This window comes from Solea solea, chromosome 2, assembly GCF_958295425.1.
Source record: "Solea solea chromosome 2, fSolSol10.1, whole genome shotgun sequence".
Lineage (NCBI taxonomy): Eukaryota > Metazoa > Chordata > Actinopteri > Pleuronectiformes > Soleidae > Solea > Solea solea.
Window position 1 is genome coordinate 36,741,805 of NC_081135.1, and position 21,027 is coordinate 36,762,831.

At 41.4% G+C, this 21,027-nt stretch overlaps 1 protein-coding gene across 1 annotated transcript; it reads left to right on the top strand.

The window, feature by feature from the left end:
* Nucleotides 1-16,218: 16,218 nt before the first annotated feature.
* On the top strand, nt 16,219-17,555 carry LOC131452016 (zona pellucida-like domain-containing protein 1). Its single transcript, XM_058622347.1, has one exon. It carries the CDS (start codon nt 16,279-16,281, stop codon nt 17,437-17,439), a length of 1,161 nt encoding a protein of 386 aa, XP_058478330.1. The 5' UTR covers nt 16,219-16,278; the 3' UTR covers nt 17,440-17,555.
* The last annotated feature ends 3,472 nt before the right edge of the window (nt 17,556-21,027 follow it).

A 21,027-nucleotide genomic window follows, 5' to 3' on the forward strand; every position in this document is an offset into this window, starting at 1 on the left:
TCTGCTCTGTCAGCGGTGAACTGTCTGCGCTGACTGATTGAGCGTTTATGCTGTAAAAACGGAGACCTCAAAGAGAGCAGCATGTCAGCGTGGCAGGTCAATTTATAGCAATCCCTCCACCAGCTCTTTAGTCACAGATTCACTGAGTAACCCTATCTGTTCAGTCTGGCCCTCTGACACACACACACACACACATGCGATACAAAAATAAATGCTTTCCTCTCTATGGACGATTTAATGGCCGCTCGACCGTGTTTGACACAGAAGACACATTTGAAGAAACCTAAAGCCCAAATCTTATATGGTTTGCAATAAATACACGGAAAATCACGCTAAGAGCGAGCTCAAGTGACCCTAAATCGGGGGGGAGTTACAATTCAAAACAACGGTATTTTCTGCTCGTCAGGTTTATTATTTCTCCATTACTAAACCACCGCATATATAACACGTATAACCCCGCTGTTTTCCACTCTAAATCTAAAGTGAAAATGTCACACACACACACACACAAATGGATTAAGGAAATGGAGAAGAACACAAATGAGGACATATTTATTTTTGTGGTAATTGTACCAGTGAAAAATAACATTATTCTAACTTGATATATACAGTGTTTTTGTGAACTTTTTTTTTTTTAATGTATTTTTGATGTCTATTTTACTTTTACTGGTGTGTGAGTCTGGGAAAAAATGAATTGAGCTGTCATGCTCATATTTTTCAGTGTATTTATGACAAAATCCTCTTAATTTTACTTTAATTTATCACATTTGTATGTCACATTTGAGCTTTAACATAAACTAATGAACCTATATTATTCCCATGACTGCAGCAAAGACAGTGAAAGTAAAGGTAATAAATAATAATATTAATAATAATCTATGAATTTACAATATAGAAAAAAACAAGGTCATAATTTGAAGAGTTTTAGAAATTTTTTATGAGTGAAAATCTGAATAAAATACAGATACAATTCATAGGGTTGCAAAAATTCACCATTAATTCCCATGGAAAGTTTACAATTTGGAATATTACCTAAACTAAATTACCCAAACTAAAGTTCCCAATTCCATGAAAAATTTCTGGAAATTTACCAGGAATTTGCAACTCCCTGTCCCCTCCCTGAGGACCGGCGACACCTTTCACCACATAACAATCAAATGATTTACATTTTCATTAACACTGACGTTTGTTTTCTGTCTCCCTGTTTTTTTTAAATGTCCTGCAAAACTGAACTAAGACATGCTTCCGTGGGGTGCAAAGGTCAAAGAGTCTGAGTCCCATTACGAGCTGAAGCTCTGAGAGAATGAGGCTCGTCACTGTTCCCAGTTTGTTTGAACTCATTTTCTCACTCTGATGTTTGTGGTCCACAGTGAGTGACACAAAAAGAACAATGCAAAAATAAAAATAAGTAAAAGTTAAATAACTTCCCCTCATAAGCACAGACTTACTTTGTTTTCTCATATCTTTCCTGCAGGGAGTATATTTCCTTCCATTTAAAAATATAAAATCTCCTTTGCTCAAAATCCCCTTAGAATCAAACTCAATTCTAACTTATTTATAAATTGAAGGTCTAAAAAAACTCCTTACAAATGGGTTTATATGACTTGAATTTGTGGCATCAAAATCCACAACTCTGTCACTTAAAAACACAAATGTATTATTTTCTATATCTTTCAGCTCTGATTCATTATTATACAGTTGCTGCATAAAGAAATCCTGCACTTTGTAAAGTCCCCATTCTCCCACACCAAACTCCATAGAGAAAACCAGCGATTTTACATCAGGGCACACAGGAGTCGTTAATCCACTGTTAATCCACTGCTGCCTCCATTATTAATTACTAATGAGTCATTTTGTGACTTCGGGGTTTGGAATTCTTTGTTTGGATTCACCTCAGTGACACAAACTGACCACACGAGGCAGCAGTAGACCAGCAGCTCCTGTCCCCACTGTGAGCTAAAAATGTCAATTTTCTCTATGGAATTTGGTGCAGGGAGGAAAACAAAAAAAAAACTCTTTATTTTGTTTTATTTTTTTTGTTGTTTATCTACAGTTTCCATCTTAATAATTTATGGTATTGAAGTAGTTCCACAATTAAACAGTTGACAGTGAGTGGGTAACGCAGACTCCGTGGAAGACTGGAAAATAAAGTTGCTTTGTTTGAGCTCAGTTGGAAATCCCGACAATCTGTGACATTTAATTAAGTGCTAATTTTTCCTCCTCCGGATAATTTAAACAGCGGGATCGTACATGCGAACGATTGTTTTTCAAGTTCCATGAAAACATTTCATTTGTTAACACCAGGCAGCCAGAGAGAGAGAGAATTAACCGCAACAAGCCGTCAGCTGAAAGTCATAAATTTCCTTGTGCACATGGATGTGATGATAGCCATTACCATAATTTAATTTTGGAAAATATTGTGAAATCACTAAAAGTCCAACTGTGTGATTCATACTGTTTTTGGTTTATGAACACAGACACACACACACACACACACACACACACACACACAAAAAGCCTCTTTTTAGCTTAAACTTCATTCTCTTTCCATCTCCAGTCTCTCACGCTCTCCTCTGCCTGTTTCTCCCTCTGGAAGTCGTAGCACTCGGGGCTCATCCACCAAAGCCGGGGGGTTATATTTACTGCATGTAGACACGTGAAGGTCAGACGCGTAAAGTGCGCCTGATGGCTTTGCCAAATGGCAGCTCTCGCCTCGCTCTCTCTCTCTCTCTCTCTCCGCCAGACTCCTTTTTTTTTGCGAAAGAGCAAATGTCATTTCCACCGTTTCCTCGATGTTCGCGTACTGGTACTTTACTGTACGCCTCCGCGGAAACGGCAACTCTGGGAGGTGACAAAGAGCGGCTGTGTGCCGACTTCTCGGTGGAAGCGATAATAAAAAAGAAACGAGCAAAGCGACAGGATCGAGCAGACTCTTCTGTGACGTCGGGGGGGGAAAAAAAATCAGTTAGTGAGAGTCATTCTGCAGCGAGGAAACAGGCCGTAAAGGGACGTCTGAGGCCCCGGAGTCGTGTCCAGTGAATAATTCACGTTGAAAAGTTTTTTCCTCCTTAATTGTCAGTCTGGCAGCCTTTTCCCCCTTTAGATAATTTAGGGCCTGTTCCTCGGGAGCGGCGGGCAACTGGGTATGAATCACCCGCCGTCCACCGAAGAGTGTAAAAGTCCGACTATCGGCGACCCCTCGCTGTGTGTGTAAATAGCACCTTCTTAACCACCGTGTTCTTATGGAAAGTCATTTCCACATGGTTTGTGTGGAGCACACGGAACGTTCCAGAAGATCTGATACCGACTCTTATGTATTTCTTTTTTAAAAATAGAATTATTATAAATTCAGATGCCGAAAATAGCAGTGGAAACAGTGGTTTATGATGACGACAGGTCTCTTTAGCGCCACCTGCCTCCAGACCTGTAAAAGGTTATGACATTCCATTGTTCACAGTCACCTGCTGTAAAGAGAGGTGTGTGTGTGTGTGTGGTCCATCTGCCCTCGCTGTGACGGGGTCAGAGGTGAACAATGTGGACATCAGAGAAGCCGTGTTTGACTTTGACCTTGGGTCAAAGACTCTGAGATAAACTGACCACGAGTGCTGTGAGCAGAGGAGCTGAAGGTGAAAGGAGACATTATGTGTCCGTGTGATAAAGTTGGTATTTACGAGGGCAATTTGTAACAAACAACAAATCTTAAAATCTTTCACTCCACGGCTGACTCACAATCTCCACGTTCTGTCTCTATATAGATCCACACAGAGGGTGATCGGCCTGCTGTTGTAATGTTGCCTTAGGGTTAGGTTTAGGTTTGCCGAGTGGAGATAACCTTTGACATTTCAAGAGTGAGACAAGATTCGTCACAAATGGTAAATAATTCCTGTAACAACAACAACAACAAAAGCACTTGAACGAAACACCCTTGTAGTTCTGATTTCACAAATTGGAAGTAGCATCTTTCCGATAGCATGTAAAGAGAGAAGATGCTGTTAAAACCACAAATACTGTATATATAAATTGATTTATGGATATCAAAACTAGAGACAACCAATAACAAAATGAACAAAGTACTGTACAACTAAAGTTAGGGTGTGTTTGTGTAGAAAAGCTAGCTACAGCAGGCTACACTTTGACAAAACTGGTCCCACCTCCTCCCATTGGCCCTCTCTTCAAAGTTCTGCTAATAAGCTCGTAGCTTGTTAGCATTTCAATGAGGCTATGTTATGGTATTTGTTCAGCTGAGCTAACTCTAATTGCTGTACACGCTTCCTTTCTCTGCTAATAGCTAGCATAACTGGCCACATCCTCTCCAGTTCGCCCTCTATCCAATGCTGTGCTATAGTTAGCCACTAGCTCATGGCGCATTAGTGTTTCAAAAACGGATACAGCTAGTTTGAATGAGTTAGTTCAGCTGCATTCACTCTGTTGAACTGCTACATATTTTCAGGTAGTTATTAGCTAGTATTAGCGTCTTTCTTTCTCGCTTCCCGTCTTTAAAACTACAGGGTTTGCTAAAACTGGCTCCAAATGGAACCGATACATCCCACCCTCCGCTAGTTAGCTATTAACTATTAGCTTGTTAGGATACAAGGTCGCGTTTTTTTCCTTTCTCTAACCTAAAAATTAGCTTTTTCTTTAATTGTTATGGTTAATTTGGCAAGCACAAAAGAGAGAGAAAAGAAATCCAACCCTATGTGTGGCTATATGCCACTAAATAAACTGATAAAGTATGTATTTTAATAGATAATTTACGTTTACGCCTTTAAAGGAGGGGTTTCCTCATTTAAGGAAAAATAAGCCAAATGTTGCTGCGGCTCCCACTGAGTTCCTGTGCAAGAATAGAAGAGTTTGAGTGTTTCATTGCGAGATCACGTCCTGGTGAAGGACGTCCCGCAACGAGCAGAGAGAGGCTCATCACATCTTTTTTCCATCCCCACTGCCTCTGACATCGGCCAGGGATTTTATCTCACGGGTGAATGGAGATGATGGAAAGGTGAAGCTCCAAAGGTTTAGCTATGGACTGCAACTACTGCAGGCATCTGATACTAAAACGCACCAAAGCTCATCGACTGTATGTGTGCGCGCACGAGCGCGTGCGCACGCAGCTGATGGCTTTAACATCTGAAGTCCAACTTTGGGTTTTTTACGGTCTTGGCTTTGGCCGGCGGGATTCCTGAAATAGATATCACAGAGCAGAGGAGTGGGTGAGACTACAAAGTCAAAGGCAATTTTTCAGCTTCTCTGTTTTGGTTCGTTTATCGAATCAGATTTTATTGCCGGTGGCTACAAACGTTTGAATGGGAGACCTTTATTTTGTGAGGAAATCCCACGTGTGCTTGGCTCTGACTGTCCCTCATCCTCACTCTGATCCACTCGATCTACTAATGCGTTTTATTCTTAGTCAAGATCGCACGCGTCAGACCTGTCTTTGTTGTCGTCGGCATCACGCGGTCGACACTAAGTGGTGTCACTCAGCTGCAGCAGCCGGTCCGTTTAACAATGTCACGGCTTTGGCCACAGCATCACACTTCAGCTATTTCATTTTCGCCGATGTGGTGACACCGTGTCACCTCTTTGTGTGCGTTTCACATTGTTGCAGCGATGGCGACCGCGCTCCGAGCACCCCCGACTGTTTCCTGCTCTGACAGGATGTCACCTCGCGGCGCCGCTGCAGCTGTCGCCTGCCTGAAGAGTCTGCTAGATCACTCACTGATGGATGAATTAGTAATAACCTGCCATTATCAGCTGATGGTGCAGCGCTGGGTTTGTATGTGGCATCAACTGCTCAACTCAGGATTTATAACAGCTTATAAAGCTATTAAAATCAGATTAATGTGATGGTTTAAAAAAGAAAAAGTCTAAGTTAACTTCATACATCCGGTAAATGTGAAATTTAAATGTCTCCTCGCTTAGATTTTTCTCTTCAGAGGGATCTAATACAGGATCTTTTAACATTGTTTATGAATTCAACAAATATATAAAAATATAATAGAACGATGTGTGGATACGTAGCCTAAAATTTAGTTAAAACCCTTTAGAGTTCCTTTAATATCCTAACACATTTGTTCCTAGTGGCAAAAAATGTCACCTTCCCAAAAACTGCTGCAAAATATTTTATTTTATTTATTTTAACCCTTTAAAGGCCAGTATGTTTACATAGCAAAATAAGTAGTTATTAGTAGTAATTACTAGTAATTACTGAACTATAAGTAAACACAAATGCAACACTGGTCAACCAATGATAAAGTGAGGAACATGAAGTCATTTTATTATCATTTTATTGGTTTGGCAATGTCTTTTACACTGTATTCTGTATGCTCTATGTTTGAATAGTAGTAAATAAAGGTTAAATCTTCTTCTACTTTCGGCTTCTCCTTTTGGGGTTGCCACAGAAGATCATCTGATCATCTTGTCCTATAGCCCTTGTGTGCTCCTTTCACAACATCCATGATACTTCTCTGTGGTCTTCTAGCTCCGTCTTCAATGTCCTTTGTCCAAATTATAAATTGACCAAACCATCTCAACCTTGACGCTCTTATGTCACCTTCAAACCATTCAACCTGAGCTGTCCCTGAAATGAGCCGATTTCTAATCCTGTCATTTTGACCAAACGCCGTTTGGAGACGAGACATGTGAGGAGCTCCTCCTACTGGAATATGGACACCATTTTTTATAGTGTCGTGTTGTCTGGGCTTGGGTTAAATATTCTCGGGCGTTGGCTTCTTCCTCCCTGCTGTTTCTGTGTCAACCGTTCACGTATGCGTTTCTTAAGAGAACCTTAAACATCTCGTCATATAGGACAATGTGGGTCCGTTGCGTGTGTCTGACGGGGCGACGCCCACCTCTCGGGTTGCAAAAATGTGTCTTACACAAAGTGCAAAGGCTCAGGTGATCTGTGCCTGTGGATCCACTGGCTCAGCAGACGTGATAAAAAAAAAAGCCTCACAATGGACTCACAGTAGAGCCACTGTAGCGTCTGGCAGCACAGCTGTACCAGCATCGCCTGCATACACATACTTTACCTTTTCTTACACATTACGCTCACATATGCGGACCTCGTTTGCCCAGCTGCGGCACTTAACACTTTCCGAACACTTGTTTCACGTAGACGTGATGGAGTATCGATCGCGTTAGCGTGTAGGCGTGAAGACAAACATCGCAAAATGAGTCGTAAAAAAACCTCCTTGACACTAAAATTATTGGTTATTAATCACGTTCCCATTTACAATGGTTGGTTTTACAATCTGGAAAAAAGTTGGGGGAAAAAAGACAACGCCATGTAACTCTGGCAAGAACATCGTTAACGATAACAGAGCAAATGTCTTTCAATGCTGCTGTTGCTCCCGTTTAAGCGACTTGTTTCATTAGACGTCATTACTAGATCGCCATCGCTCCTTTAACAAGCACGTTTTCTGTCGCTCTGCACCCATAATCCAGATCATTGGTCCGTCCAATTGCGTACAATTTTTAATCTGCTAATCTACTTGGAGGCCTCGGGAGGTCACTACACCTCTTTTCAGACTCGTACTCAATCTCAAACGAGATTAAGATGCAGCTCTGACATTCGCCAGGATTGTGGTTTGGCAGGTGAACAATAGTATGGTGCAAACAAAATGAAATAAATTGACTGAATTACAAACGTTCATGGCTATTTAGATGCTGACAGAATAAAAAATTGCACACAGAATTGTGGCTGCTCCACACAGCAACAGTGCACTGTGAGACATAAGGCACATGACATTAACTATAACTAGTAAAAAGGTAAAATGTATAAAATAATAATTACATATAAATAACCCTGAGATTTGTCCAATAAAATGATATAATAAAATAAAATAAGCCAGGACTCTTTGATGCAGAACAGATTAAAGAGATTAAGGCAAATCCTAGTGTCTCACCCAAAATTACATAGGCATTGATGCCACAAAAATAAAGACGCAGAAAAAGAAATGTCCACGAATTTTGAGTTCCCACCAAAACCGAAGCTGATAAAAACCTGCATGCATTGCAAAGTCATTTAGCCAGAGAACAAATGCAGAGTCCACTGGTGAGAAAAACCTGTTGAAACCAGTTTTAAACTGGTTTTGCGACCAGTGGAAATCGGCTAAAGTAAGTAAGTATTTGAGAATTTGCAAAAGACTTGTATCGTAGCGTCTTTTTATTCACACGCAACCAACACCATTTTTCCACCCTTGCATTTTCATGTACAACCAATAAAAATAAGTCTCACCAACGTTAAAATACAGTGGTGCAAATTTAGGCCGAGTAAAGCACACACCCACAGTAGAACAGTATTTCTGATTTTCCTGCAGAGGAAGCTCACGCACCACTGGTGGTACACGCACCACTGTTTGAGAACTGTGGTATTACAGTATTTAGAGTCGTTTTTGGGGGGGGTTCATGTGTATGAAGACATTTCTTGAAGGGGAAAAAAAAAAGGTCGTATAAGGAATGTTCTGTTTCCGTGTGGATAAGGCCTTTACACATTGTGGTTGTGAATGCAAACACTCACACATTCACCATGCAACATTGATTACCGCTGCGGCACTAAAGCCCGGGCGCATTAATCCCCGAGCTCCACGGCTTCCAGAGGCGACACCTTAGCCCGGCTTTTTAATTTTGTGTGGCGGCGGGTGTTAGAAAAACACATGATGTAGCCAGTTGTTTTGCAGGGCAAATGGAGCAGCAGCCGTCATAAAGGCCCCGTTTTATTAGCTGTTGCTTGATTTGTTCCTGTAGCCTGCGCCGCGAGCTGCTAAATCAATGCGTCCAGCTGTTCTCCGAGCTCGCCGCGGCTCTCTGGGCGCGCAGCAGGTGGATGGTTCGCTCGGCACAGTCACACACACACACACACACACACACACACACACACCCGCTCACATAACAAATAATAACGGCCTCCACACACGGCCCATCCATCACTGTTATGACCTGACCCTGGAGACCACAACTCACACACACACACACACGCCGAGGGACTGTGTGTGTGTGTGTAACAAAGAGCACATGCTAATACACATTTGTGGAAACACACTGTGACATGCATTCCTGTATGTACACACACACACACACACACGCGTTGGAATCTCCAGACCCGTGAGGACCCTGTGTTGCTTTTAAATGGATTCCTGGTCTCGTTAACTTCTACCTTAACTTCTGCAATTAACTTACCTTAACTTAGCTGTAACCTAGTTCTAACCTTACACCTCAAACAATGTCCTCAACTATTTGAACTTCAATGACGTCCACTGATTTGGGACAGACTAACCCGGTCCTGATGAGGTTCTGCCTCATTAGGTCAAGGTTTTGGTCGCTTGGAGGACTACTGGTCCTGAAAAGTGCCTCTAAAGTCAATATCAAAGGGTAGGACACTCATAGATATAAGGGATTCTCTAATCCTTCTTCATTTGAACACCCTAAACAAAGAATAATCCCTGTAACCTTATCCTGACCACAATTCAACTTGGTTAAACTTAACCAGTTCACTCAGTTTCACTCCAACTTAAGTAAATATTCTAAAATACTATGAATGAAAACTGTAAACAGGGTTTTGTCCATTTGCCTTCATATCTGAAGAAAGCAAAATCCCAGAGGCCTTTGCAAATAAAATGAAGAAATACATGTACTATTATATAGATCCCACAAGATGCCGTTGGACAGCCTCATTTACCAGCTCACAAATACAACAGCTGGACTGCGGCGAAGTCGAGAACCCATCAGTCTTCTAAACAGCACGGGTCCACATCTGGTGTAACTCTAACCTCGAGGGGGAGGAGGAGGAGAGGTGATTCAGCAGGTGATGGCAGCGAACCTCTCTAAAGAGCGAAACCAAGAGGAGAAGTGAGTGAAAGCAGATGAAAGAGAGTGGCGAGAGGTAGCAGAAATGAGGGGGAAAAGATGAGGAGGAAAGGAAATAAAAGGGAAAGGCAGGAAAAAAGAGGGAAGCAGAGGATATTAAAAGGAAATATGAGGAGATGAGTGGAATACTGTGGAAGTATTGTGATTTATTAAATATTAAACATGTTGCTGTGTTGCACAGTGTGATGGCTGTTTGTCTCGGTATGATGGTCCGAATATTTACCCTGTGTCTTTCCTGGTAGTAACTCGGGACAGGATTCCGCTCCTGAGTTACCCTCAAAGAAAAAGCAGTACAGATTTTGGAAGTCACATTGAGATTAATATCTCTTTTATCACTCAGGTAGAGTGAAGATGGAGTCAGTTATTGTGTCATGCATGAGATTGGACCAACAAATTACACAAAAAGTTTAAAAAGTTTCTTTAAGTTTAATCCAGTTGATTAAAGCAGCTGCAACTCCCAGTCACAATTTGTTGTATTCAACGTTGAAAGTTATTCAAAAAGATTAGGATTAGAACATAGGTTGGTTATTAAATATTGCTCTTTATGCACTGAGGCTGCTGCTGCTTCAGGTTCCCAGGAGACGATTTTGGGGACAAGTCAAAAAACCGCATCATCAAGGTTTTAATCCTCAGCCTTCAGTTCAATTTACTACCCTCTTGAGTCATTAAGGACAAAAAGGTCCACGTTCCCAAAAACTGCTATAAAAAAGTTACAGATTAATATTTTGTTCTGCTTTTTACTGCATAAATCACATGGTTATACTGTATTACACACCATCTCCTAATTTTATTTATTTATTTTATCTGCCATGCACCCTCTGCTGAGTTGTCAACATAATCTCCGGCATAAATGACCATTACCACATCAAATCCATTGACATTTTATAAAATGGCTTGTGTGAGTGTGTGTATTTATACGTGTATATACGTATAAAATGTGTGTGACTCAAGTGCAGAGTAGCAACTGCTCGCTGGACATGTCCTCAGTTCTTAACAGCTGGTCCCTGCAGTTGCCCTTTGCCACACATGAAAGGGCAACAGACAGTGTGTGTGTGTGTGTGTGTGTCTGAAAAAGAAAAGGCTTCACTCAGAGAACTCCAGTGCATCATTAATCAATGCATGACTTGAACAGAATAACTTGTGTGTGGGAAAGTGTGATGCATATATGTGGACATATTATGGGGATTAACGTACACATATGTCACATATGTACGTATACACATGCTCTGGCTGAGTCATCTGTTGGTGATGGAATGAGATATGTCTTTAATGATTGGACCAATGATAAAAGACGTACAGTAGAACAGTATTTTTGATTTCCCTCCAAGAACCACCAGAGGAAGCTTGCGTACCACTGCTGGTACACCTGCCACAGTTTGAGAACCATGGAGTTATATCCGTTTAATATTAAAAATCAGAGTTCAAACTGTTGTTTTATGTTAAGGAAAACTGGAAACATATGTTTCATTTCAGAAGAAATGAAAAAGAGAGAAATACAAACCACTTTATTAGGTACACCTGTTTAACCGCTTTAGATAATGCAAGTCAGCCAATCACAACCACCATAACCACAAAACCATCTCTCGAGCTTTCAGAGAATGGTACCAATAAAGAAAATATTCAATGAGCAGCAGTTCAGAGGTCGGAGGTGAGTGGCAACAGTCCCTCAAATAACCATCTCTGAATGCACAGCACTCCGTAACTAAGGGTAGGATGTTTGTTTCAAACAACAAAACAGCACCAAGCAACGACTGACTGGGTTTAACATCATACATCATATATCACTCATGTCAAAATGTGCCTCGTGGGTTCGGAACACAAACACACTTTCTTACCTCTTACAGTAACAATACTCGGTTTTGTCTCTGATCTGGTTTCAACACAGTGTTTGATTAAAACTCAAATTACCACTGTGAAGAGTTGCCTGTATTGTCACTGTTATTCTGACCCCATTGAGTTTATGGTGTTTTAAAGAAGGCTGAAGGTTCCGTTTCACAGTTCCATTTCAGTCTGTGGTCTCAGTTACTGACTTCACGGCTCACTGCCCACCTGAGTGTGGAAAAAAACAAATAACACACTTATTTTAGATTTGCTTTTAATGTAGCAACCTAGCTAGCTAGTTGGCTATCTATCTATTTATTTATTTACCTAACTAGGTAGTATGATTGATCTATTTAGATAGCTAGTTGGCTAGATTTGCTTTTAAGTTGCGTTATGACTGCTCACTATGCAACAAAAACTCCATTTTGTGAAAATAGCAAGCTAACTAGTTACCTAGCTATTGGCTATTTATTTATCTTTTTAGCTAGTTAGTTGTCTAACTTTGCTTTTAGTGTGTATTAGGACTGCACAATATGCTACAAACGCAGTTTTGTGGAATCAAGGGAAATAGCATGTTAACTAGCTAGCTAGTTGACTATCTATTTATTTATTTATATGTTTAGCTAGTTTATTCTACAAATTTGTGATTCTACAGATTTGTGGAATCAAGGGAAATAGCAGCTAACTAGCTAGCTACACTTGACCAATCATTTCTTCACATTCATTTGTGAAGAAACGGGGGGAAGTAAATTCCCCCCGTGCTGTGTTGTTTTAACTCACTGTAGCTGCCAGCATTAATGCACTACATATGTGACATTGAATTTTCTTAGGTGTTGGGTTGACTTCTGTGACGGCTCGCTTTACAGGCTGCTATAATATCTAGTGTGAACCAGGTCAGTGGTTATAATGGCAGAGCAAACAGCCAACCGGCGCGAGAGGAAACAACCTTTCAGCTATACATGATCAGCAAAGGTGTTTTGTTTATGTACATTTATATAAGTATATATGACCAGGACAGCTTCGTGTATTGTTTTTACACCAAACATCTGCCATAAATTCTACCTTTTTGTAAATATGTAGCATTGGAATGAGTGCAGTGGGACATCGGTGGAGACTTTGACTCTGACATGACAAGATTTTGCAAAAGAATGTGTTCACTCTCACGACTTTACTGGCGAGGAGACTGATCCTCATAAAGTGGAACTCTCCCGCACCCCCATTTCATGCAAATCGTATTTAAGATGTGTCTTGAGATGGAAAAATAAGACCGTCTCCAAGAAAGCAACCCCATTCTTCAACCTAATAAATTCATTTTGGTTGTATGGCACTACAACTGCACAAGAGGCTCGTTTTTGGCCACATTTGTTTGTCTGTCAGTCTGTAACTTTTATAAATTAAATTTTACAGGGATGTAGGAAAGTGACCTTGGCAGAGATTTGTGCTCTCAGAGTGCACTCTCTAGCTTTGGCTTTTCTGTTTTTTGATGGTTTCTCTTGTTTTTTATTTTGGTTGCTCTATTTTTCTTTCATTCCTGAACTGTTTTTATTTCACCAGGTTAGTCTCACGGTATTAAAAACTCTTCTTCCAAGAGACACCTGGCCAAGGATGGCAGCAAAACATACACATATCACGTTTGACAACTTCAAAGTGCAAGCCCATTCAAAATGCATTCAGAAAAATAGTTATTATGAATGAAAACATGTGATACAAATGTATGTATAATGTATAGACTCCACATCTACAGTTGTTTCTGTTGAACAACATGCAGGGAAGGATGTAGTGGCTAGCATTTTTGCCTCACAGAAAGAGAGTCTGCATTTTGGTGTCCGTGGTTTGTCTCCGGTTACTCCGGCTTCCTTCCACTGTCCAAAAACATGTAGATTAGGTTAAGTGGACACACACACTTGACTAAGAATGAATGGTTGTTCATCTCTGTATGTTGAAGGTTGTCTAGAGGGTTCCCGGCCTTTTGACCTCTCATGTGGAAGTTAAAGTGGAAGAAAATGAATGAATGAAAGAACTAAAATGGTTGGTTAATAGTTATATCTGATAAAAATAAATATAGTCAGAAATGTGCAGACATTTGCATTTGGACAAATGCATCATGGGAGATCTATGGCTGTAACAGTTTGAGGCCTGACTTACATCCTGTAACAGCTCAGAGAAGTATTCCAAACAGTGGAGGCTCTGCTCAGAGCCACACATTAACACACAGCTTGTGCTCTCTGTAACGTCTTGCTGATAGGACGTCACATCCCATCACTTCCTCCATCCCAGAAGCTATCGTCACCTCACCACTGCTAGCCACTAGACATAATAACCCAACCATAACAGAGGGCCTTTTGGTCATGACCCGTGCAGTTAAAGAGCGACACAGGGTTGTATTTCTCCTCCACGCAGAATTCCCCACCTCGTTATTTCTGCTTTCTCCATGTTTCCGCCTCTGCGACTTCTCAATGCCACAGACCCTCCAGCTGATTCCTAACGCCGAACATTAATCACGAGGTTTGGAGCATTTAAAAAACAGCCAGCCGCAGCCGGAGCGGAGGCGAGCAAGCGGGAGAGCGGGCGACCTTCCCCTCGCCACCTCTGTGACCCCATCATCCCCCAAAACACCATCTCCATACCCCAATAAATTCACAACGGGAGTTTGACAGAGTCTGTTTGTCACTTTTCCGCTCACTTCCACCGCGGACAAGAGGTTAATGAGGCACAACTAGGGAAAAAAGGGATATAGTTGAATGCAAATCTGCAAATACTTGTTTAGTTTCTAGTAAATGTATTACACACTGAATAAATTAATGCACTGATTAGAGAGTAGTTTGTAAAAAGTATATAAAATTGGGGTTTGGACAAAAGGAGGAATATCCTGACTGAGAAGACTTGGCGGATCCTTGATGTTAACGCCCTGGGAAGTGACAAATGTGAGAGGACATAAAAGCCAGAAGTATGTGAAACCGTGATCAAAGCTGCAACTAAACAGTCTTCTTGACTGAATTTACACTTGAGGTTAATTTGTTAAACTGTGGATTTTTTTATATTTTTGGTGGATTGTTCTCTATGCCGACGACATTCTCATGAATGTGATACCTCTCAGATTTGGCACAAATATTCTCTTGGACTCAAGGATGAAGTGATTAGAGTTTGGTGATCAACTAAAGGTCTAGAGCGAGAGATAGTTTGTTGGATTTCGTTTTATTCATTTGTTTCCCCATTTATTTCTAAAAAAGTTAAAGGATAATTCATTTTGAAAACCAAACTGGTGCACATTTCCATATCTGTGCTACTAAAGTAGGTCTGTCGTCTCCTGCCAGTGTCTTCTGCTGAAGTTATATAAAGACAGATGGTGTCCTGTTATAGAGGGAACATCATAAAGCTGAGTTGTTTTGAGGAATTTCCTCCTGGACAAATGTCAGTGACATTGATGATGAATAAAATCTTGATTTCCTTGAGAACGTGGACAAAAATAATGATAATAATAATAAAATACTTTTATTAAAGTCATATCAATTTTTGTGTGTGTATTATTTTTACTTTTTGTAACTGATCTGCTCTGGTTTATTTATTTGCCGGTCATGGATACTTTTGTAGTTGAGTGTAGTGCCATTGAAGCCCTGCCTGCTCACAGTCAGATTTAGCATCTTTGTCTTCACTGACACTGCATGGATTCAGTTACCTGTATAATAATACAGCGAGGGATCAGCTTGTCCTTTCATCACTGTGGCCTCAGAATAAACAGTTAGTAACAAAAATATAGTATGATATAAGACATGGCATAATAGGCTGGATGATGTGTTCAACTCTAAGAAATCAATGTATTTATTTGTTTTTACATTGTCCAGAAATGTGGTACCAATACTGTTTTAGTGCAGTAAGTTGGTCGGTACTCGAACCTGATGAAATTTGAACATCCAGCAACTTAGACAGATATAATGTACTAAGTAGGAAAGAGAAATGCAATTCTTATATTGAATCACTTTTCATAGGACAGCAAAAAGGAAACTCATTTTTTGAACATTCATACAGTTGTATCAGTTTTTATAATGTTTAGTGCAACTACAAAATCCACAGAATATTTATGAAATCTAGTTCAAATGCATGTCAATAAATGAGGAGCACCGGTGCGAGATGATCCAGCGAGTCAATCCCTCCAAGTAGGTCATCCGTGAAGGTCTCAAACCGGATAGAAGAACCTTCACACCCTTGTGTGCATTTCTCGGGAATCCTTTCACACAATGTTATGTTCACTTACTTCATGAAGGCTTGGATATGGGTGGCCATTGAAATTCGGATTTTAAAGCATAGCCAACAAAGGAAAAGGGTCATTGTGTGAGTATCTTAAGACAGCCAGATTCTTCGGGTTTCAGTTGTTGCCCTTAGGATATGGTCCTGTGGAGTGGAGCTTTCCCACTTAACACAATGTCGTTGTTCACAAATAGCAAGGTACTTGACCTTGTTTTGGACCAATCGGGGAGTACACACTTACCTATAAAGACCCCTGAAAACATCCGTATGATTTCAAACAAACTGAGAAGATCTCCCAGAGCTCACTGGAGAAGCAAACACATTTGAGGCACAGCTGAAAAACAAATAACAATGAAGATCCTTATACTTTTATTCACCTTGATAGTTAAAAGTAGTCAGTTATCACAGTCAGAGTGTGGATCAGAGTGGAGACGACCACAGCTCACTGATATCTCAGTAGAGTGTGGTACTTCGTCCATTAATCTGGCGGTTGTCATTTGCCCAGTCGTCTACACTGGCTACAACGAGACTCGACTGATCCTGAACAACATGTGGGACTCGAACTGCCGAGCGACCCTAGACGAATCCGTGAGTCCACCTGTCGCTCGCTTCAACTTCCCCTTGAATATGACCAATGCCTGTGGAAGCATATTCCGGACCACCAGCTCTACAGGAACAGGCATCTTCTCCGACTTTTCCAACATCCAGACGGTCAACGTCAGTGGCATAATTCGGTCCGAAGATCTCACTACAGGCATGGTCACTTACAATGCCGAGCTGAAGTACTACTACTCCTGCGCCTATCCCTTAGAGTATCTGATCAACAACACCCAGATTGATGTGTCGTCTTCCTCCATTGCCATCAAGGACAACAATGGGAGTTTCATCAGCACGCTGAGCCTATCGCTGTACAGTGATGTAGCATACACACAATCCATGACCATTCCAGAAGAGGGGATCGAATTGAGAACTGAGGTCTACGTTGAGGTCAAGGCCACCAACTTGACGGCCCAGTACCACGTGTTACTCGACCAGTGCTATGCCTCCGTCTCGCCGCTGCCTTCCAACTCGAGCAACTTCAACCTGATCGTCCCCTGCTCCAAGGACAGCTTCACCACCGTCTACCAGAACGGCGAAAGCCAAATAGCCCGCTTCTCCTTCCCCGCCTTCCGCTTCATCGAGCAGCAGGACCTGATGATGTCCACCTACTACCTGCACTGCATCACCCGGCTGTGCGAGAAGAGCACCTGCAGCACGTTCAAGCAATGCCAGGAGACGAGGAGGAAAAGGGACACCGTGGACGCGCTGGCAGAGGACATGAGCGAAACGTACACCCTCACTTCCCAGGAGATCGTCACTCAAGCCGAGCCCGTTGACTCCAAAGAGCAGCATGTTGCGTATAAAAACGCTGACTCTACTGTCGGTCTTGGCGTGGCTGTCGGGGTGCTGGCCGTGGCTTGTGTCATCGCCTTTGGCGTCGCAGCGGTGTTTTACAAAAAGCTCAGATACTAAGGGAGCGTATAAATCAATGCTTGCCTTTAGGCCTGCGGGCCAAACACGTTGTGTGAGGTGTATCGTATCTGCTTGCTTTTTTATTTTTTTCTGGTGGAGGACTGGGCTCAGCTCATCAGCTCTACAGTTACTGTAGTCAAAGGTCCTTAAAACGATAGTTGGGGAATGATTCAGTAGAATATGCTAGTGTTGTAATAAAAAAAAGAAAAAAAAGAAAGAAAATACTTATTTCCCTGAATAAAGTAAAGCTTTAGGTGTTAATGCATGTCTGCACTTTATTGCTTTGGAAAATAAAACATTATGGTTACTGGAGAGAGAAAAAAATATATCCAAAACAGGCTTTCAAAAGTGTTATATCTAATTTATTGAATTCTTCACAATGAGCTGTTAAAGTGGAAATGCTACACTCCAAACGATGCCATCATCAGCTTGCACACTCATCAATTCATTAAGCACCTGCGGTCGCTCCACCCCTGTGCTCATCTCCTGTAAACACACACAACGTTACACAGCGTACCATCAGCACCACTGTTGAAAAGCACATTTTAAAGGTTTGTTAACTCATCGCTGGTTGATCCTCATACTGTCTGCATCCATCTACTGCTCTTTGAAACCAACTAGTGAAAATAAAAAGAACACAAAAAACCATGGAGCCATGTTTTTTTTTTCATCTTTCAAAAATGATAATTATCTTTATCGTCTTACAAGTTACAAGAAGCAGGACTGGTACCCAGTGTGGTCTTTCTGCAGCTGAACCAGTCTGACCTGAATTCTCCTCACTTTATGTAGATTATAGAGATGGTTTTAGATGAAAAACCCAAGTAGATCAGGAGTATTTGAAACACTCAACATGACACGTTCAAAGTCACTTAAATCCCATTTGGTCCTGACCATGCTTTAATGGTAAATATTTAAACTGGTGAATATTTAAAAAAAAAAAAAGGTATCCGAGACAAACCCAAGAGGCAAAAAAAGATGAGATCTCGCTATATACAGTAAATAATACTGGAAGTTCTCTCTTCTCTGGTGGGAAAATCCCAGACTAGCCTCAGGCCCCTGAAGGCCAGTGTATATGTCAAAGGAGGAGGAAGCTGTCTGACTACCTGGACGTACAGAGCCGTATATTATCTGACCCACTGGGCCACGACCGCCCGGTCTCATTGTGATGTTCTCCTGACGAGACGGCTGATGAATGGAGGGGGTAGAAGAAGAAGAAGATGCCGAGGCCTTTCATGTCGTACGTTATACGACCAGACCTGAGGTAAAAGGCTACCGTGTATGCGGCGCTACGTAGACAGCTCGTTTCCTGCTTAAAGGGAAAAGTAACTGACGTGAAAATAACATCGTACAAAAGCAGCTCGGATGTCTGAGGGGTCACAGTGTGCTCCCACAAGTGAATGAAGCAGGTAATGGTGCAGTAGATCATAAGCAGACGTGTCAAAAGAGGAGGATAAGGGGGACGGATTTATTTTGGAAAAGTTGCTGCTCTCACAGCTGCTGCACAGATAACTTGAATGAACGAATGAAACGGGATGAATTCAAATAAATATGAATAATGCTTTTGACATCAAAATCAACATTATAGTCCTTTAATCACATACAGTATGTGCCTTGAAATATTATGTCATTGTTTTTCCAATATTCTGATTTTAGAGGATGTTATGCCTTTGAATCTGCTCTGAGATTTTTGGGTAGTAACACAGACAACAGACAACAGTTGACACTCAAACCATCATCCAGGTCTAGCTCTACTCTACGACTCGGTTTGGTATCATCACTGCTGTCGCTAAATACACCAGACTCGTGTTAAATATTGACAATTTAGACATTGTTCGCTTTGATTCTTGTGTCGGTCGTTGCGGCTCATGACTCTTCCAGTGACGACACTCTCTGGCCAATCAGTGGCCGGCAGTTTGTCGACGTCACATTTTAGTATCAGCTTAGCTTAGCATATAATATAATGGGAAGTGCCATTAGTCCGCTATAGGAAGCATCCAACTGTAAGCATTACAGTGCAGAGCTCTGACAAAAGGACCAACAGGAGAGGGCGGGACGTATCGGTGGCCTTTTGTCAAAGTATAGCCTGCTATTGCTAGCCCTTTCAGACTTACAGACGTGAGCTTTTATAGGCTAAATCGTGCCGATCCACTGGATAATTACAGAAGCTAGCAAAGCAGTTTCTTTCACAGCCAGCCGTCCAGCAAGAGTTGCTAATGTTGCTAAAGACAGTGTTGGATAATTGCATTTGTTTGAGAGCTCTGTTTGGACTTGAATACTTTTTAAAACTGGTTTGTATGGCCGGCACCCGGGCTGGAATAGTTGCGGATTTGATTTGATTAGTTGGTGCAAAATCCAGGGAGTTGGACCCACAACGAACAAAGCTACTGTTATTGATCTTTGATCCGCTTGTATTTTCAGAATCCCAGCCGTCTGGCTTCTCCACGCAGGTTAATAAAAACACTTCCATGTCCAAACGTCTGACAGTGTAACCCAGGACTGTGGAGATCAAGTCACCTCTTTGCCTCGGGCTTTAATAGGGTTGTAAATGGCAGGCTTGTCTCTGCTGTATCTGTCAACTGCAGGAAATGCAGAATGAAGTGTGATGGAAAATCCAGAGTTTAAGAAGAAACATTTGGCATTATTGAACATCTCTTGACTGTAAGCCTACCCACACACACACACATACACACCACATGGAGCAAGTTATCCACGGGTTTCAAAGAGAAAACCCTAAACCTGATCAGATCATTATTCGCAGTAGACACAGGCAGAATCTGGATTTGAACTGTTTCCCAGATTCACGCCGGGTTTGATCTATGGCAGTTTAACATCCAGTGAGGTTTTGGCGAGGAAATGATAAGACCTGAAAACGAAGACGAAGAAGAAGAAGAAGAAGAAGAAAGGGTGGGGAGATTGAGTGAGAAGCAGTAGGAAGGAGGCCCATTTTTTAATTGCCCTCCAGTGTATACACATTATGTATTGTATGAGATTTATTCTCTAAGGCTTTTATCGGGGGAGTTTAGTACTGGGAAGTCTATTTGTCTGCCTGACTGTCCCTGACTCCAGCTGGCATGTACATGTACAGTATGTATGCAGCAGATTGAATTTCATTTATGAACAGATTCAAGCTTTAGTAAATCTCAGAGGCAGAGCTGCAGAAAATCTTACTGGCCGAGTGAAAACCTCAAAGAAACAGGGACTTTTTTTTTCTCAGTTAGCCTGGAGTGCATTTTCAATGGGAACAGAAGAGAAAATAGACAAAAAAGAAAATGGGCCCAAAAATGCTATTTTTGGAAAACATGTCTGTTTTTACACAGCACGGAAGATGTTCCACATCTTCTTCTCCATTTTTGGTGTGTTTCTGCCGGCCTGGCATTCATACTACAGCTTTAAGAGTCATTTTGGGCAGAACAAACGTTACTATAGCTACGTTTTTAAAATCAGCGCCCCCCTACATTTCAGTTGGAGGAACTTGTTGGGTTTTTTTTTGGTTGGTTGTGTCATGTCATGTGTTGTATTTACATTTTAACACTAACCGTTTATCGCAGATGATGTATCTTGTTTACGTGATTTTCGTATTCCCGTAGC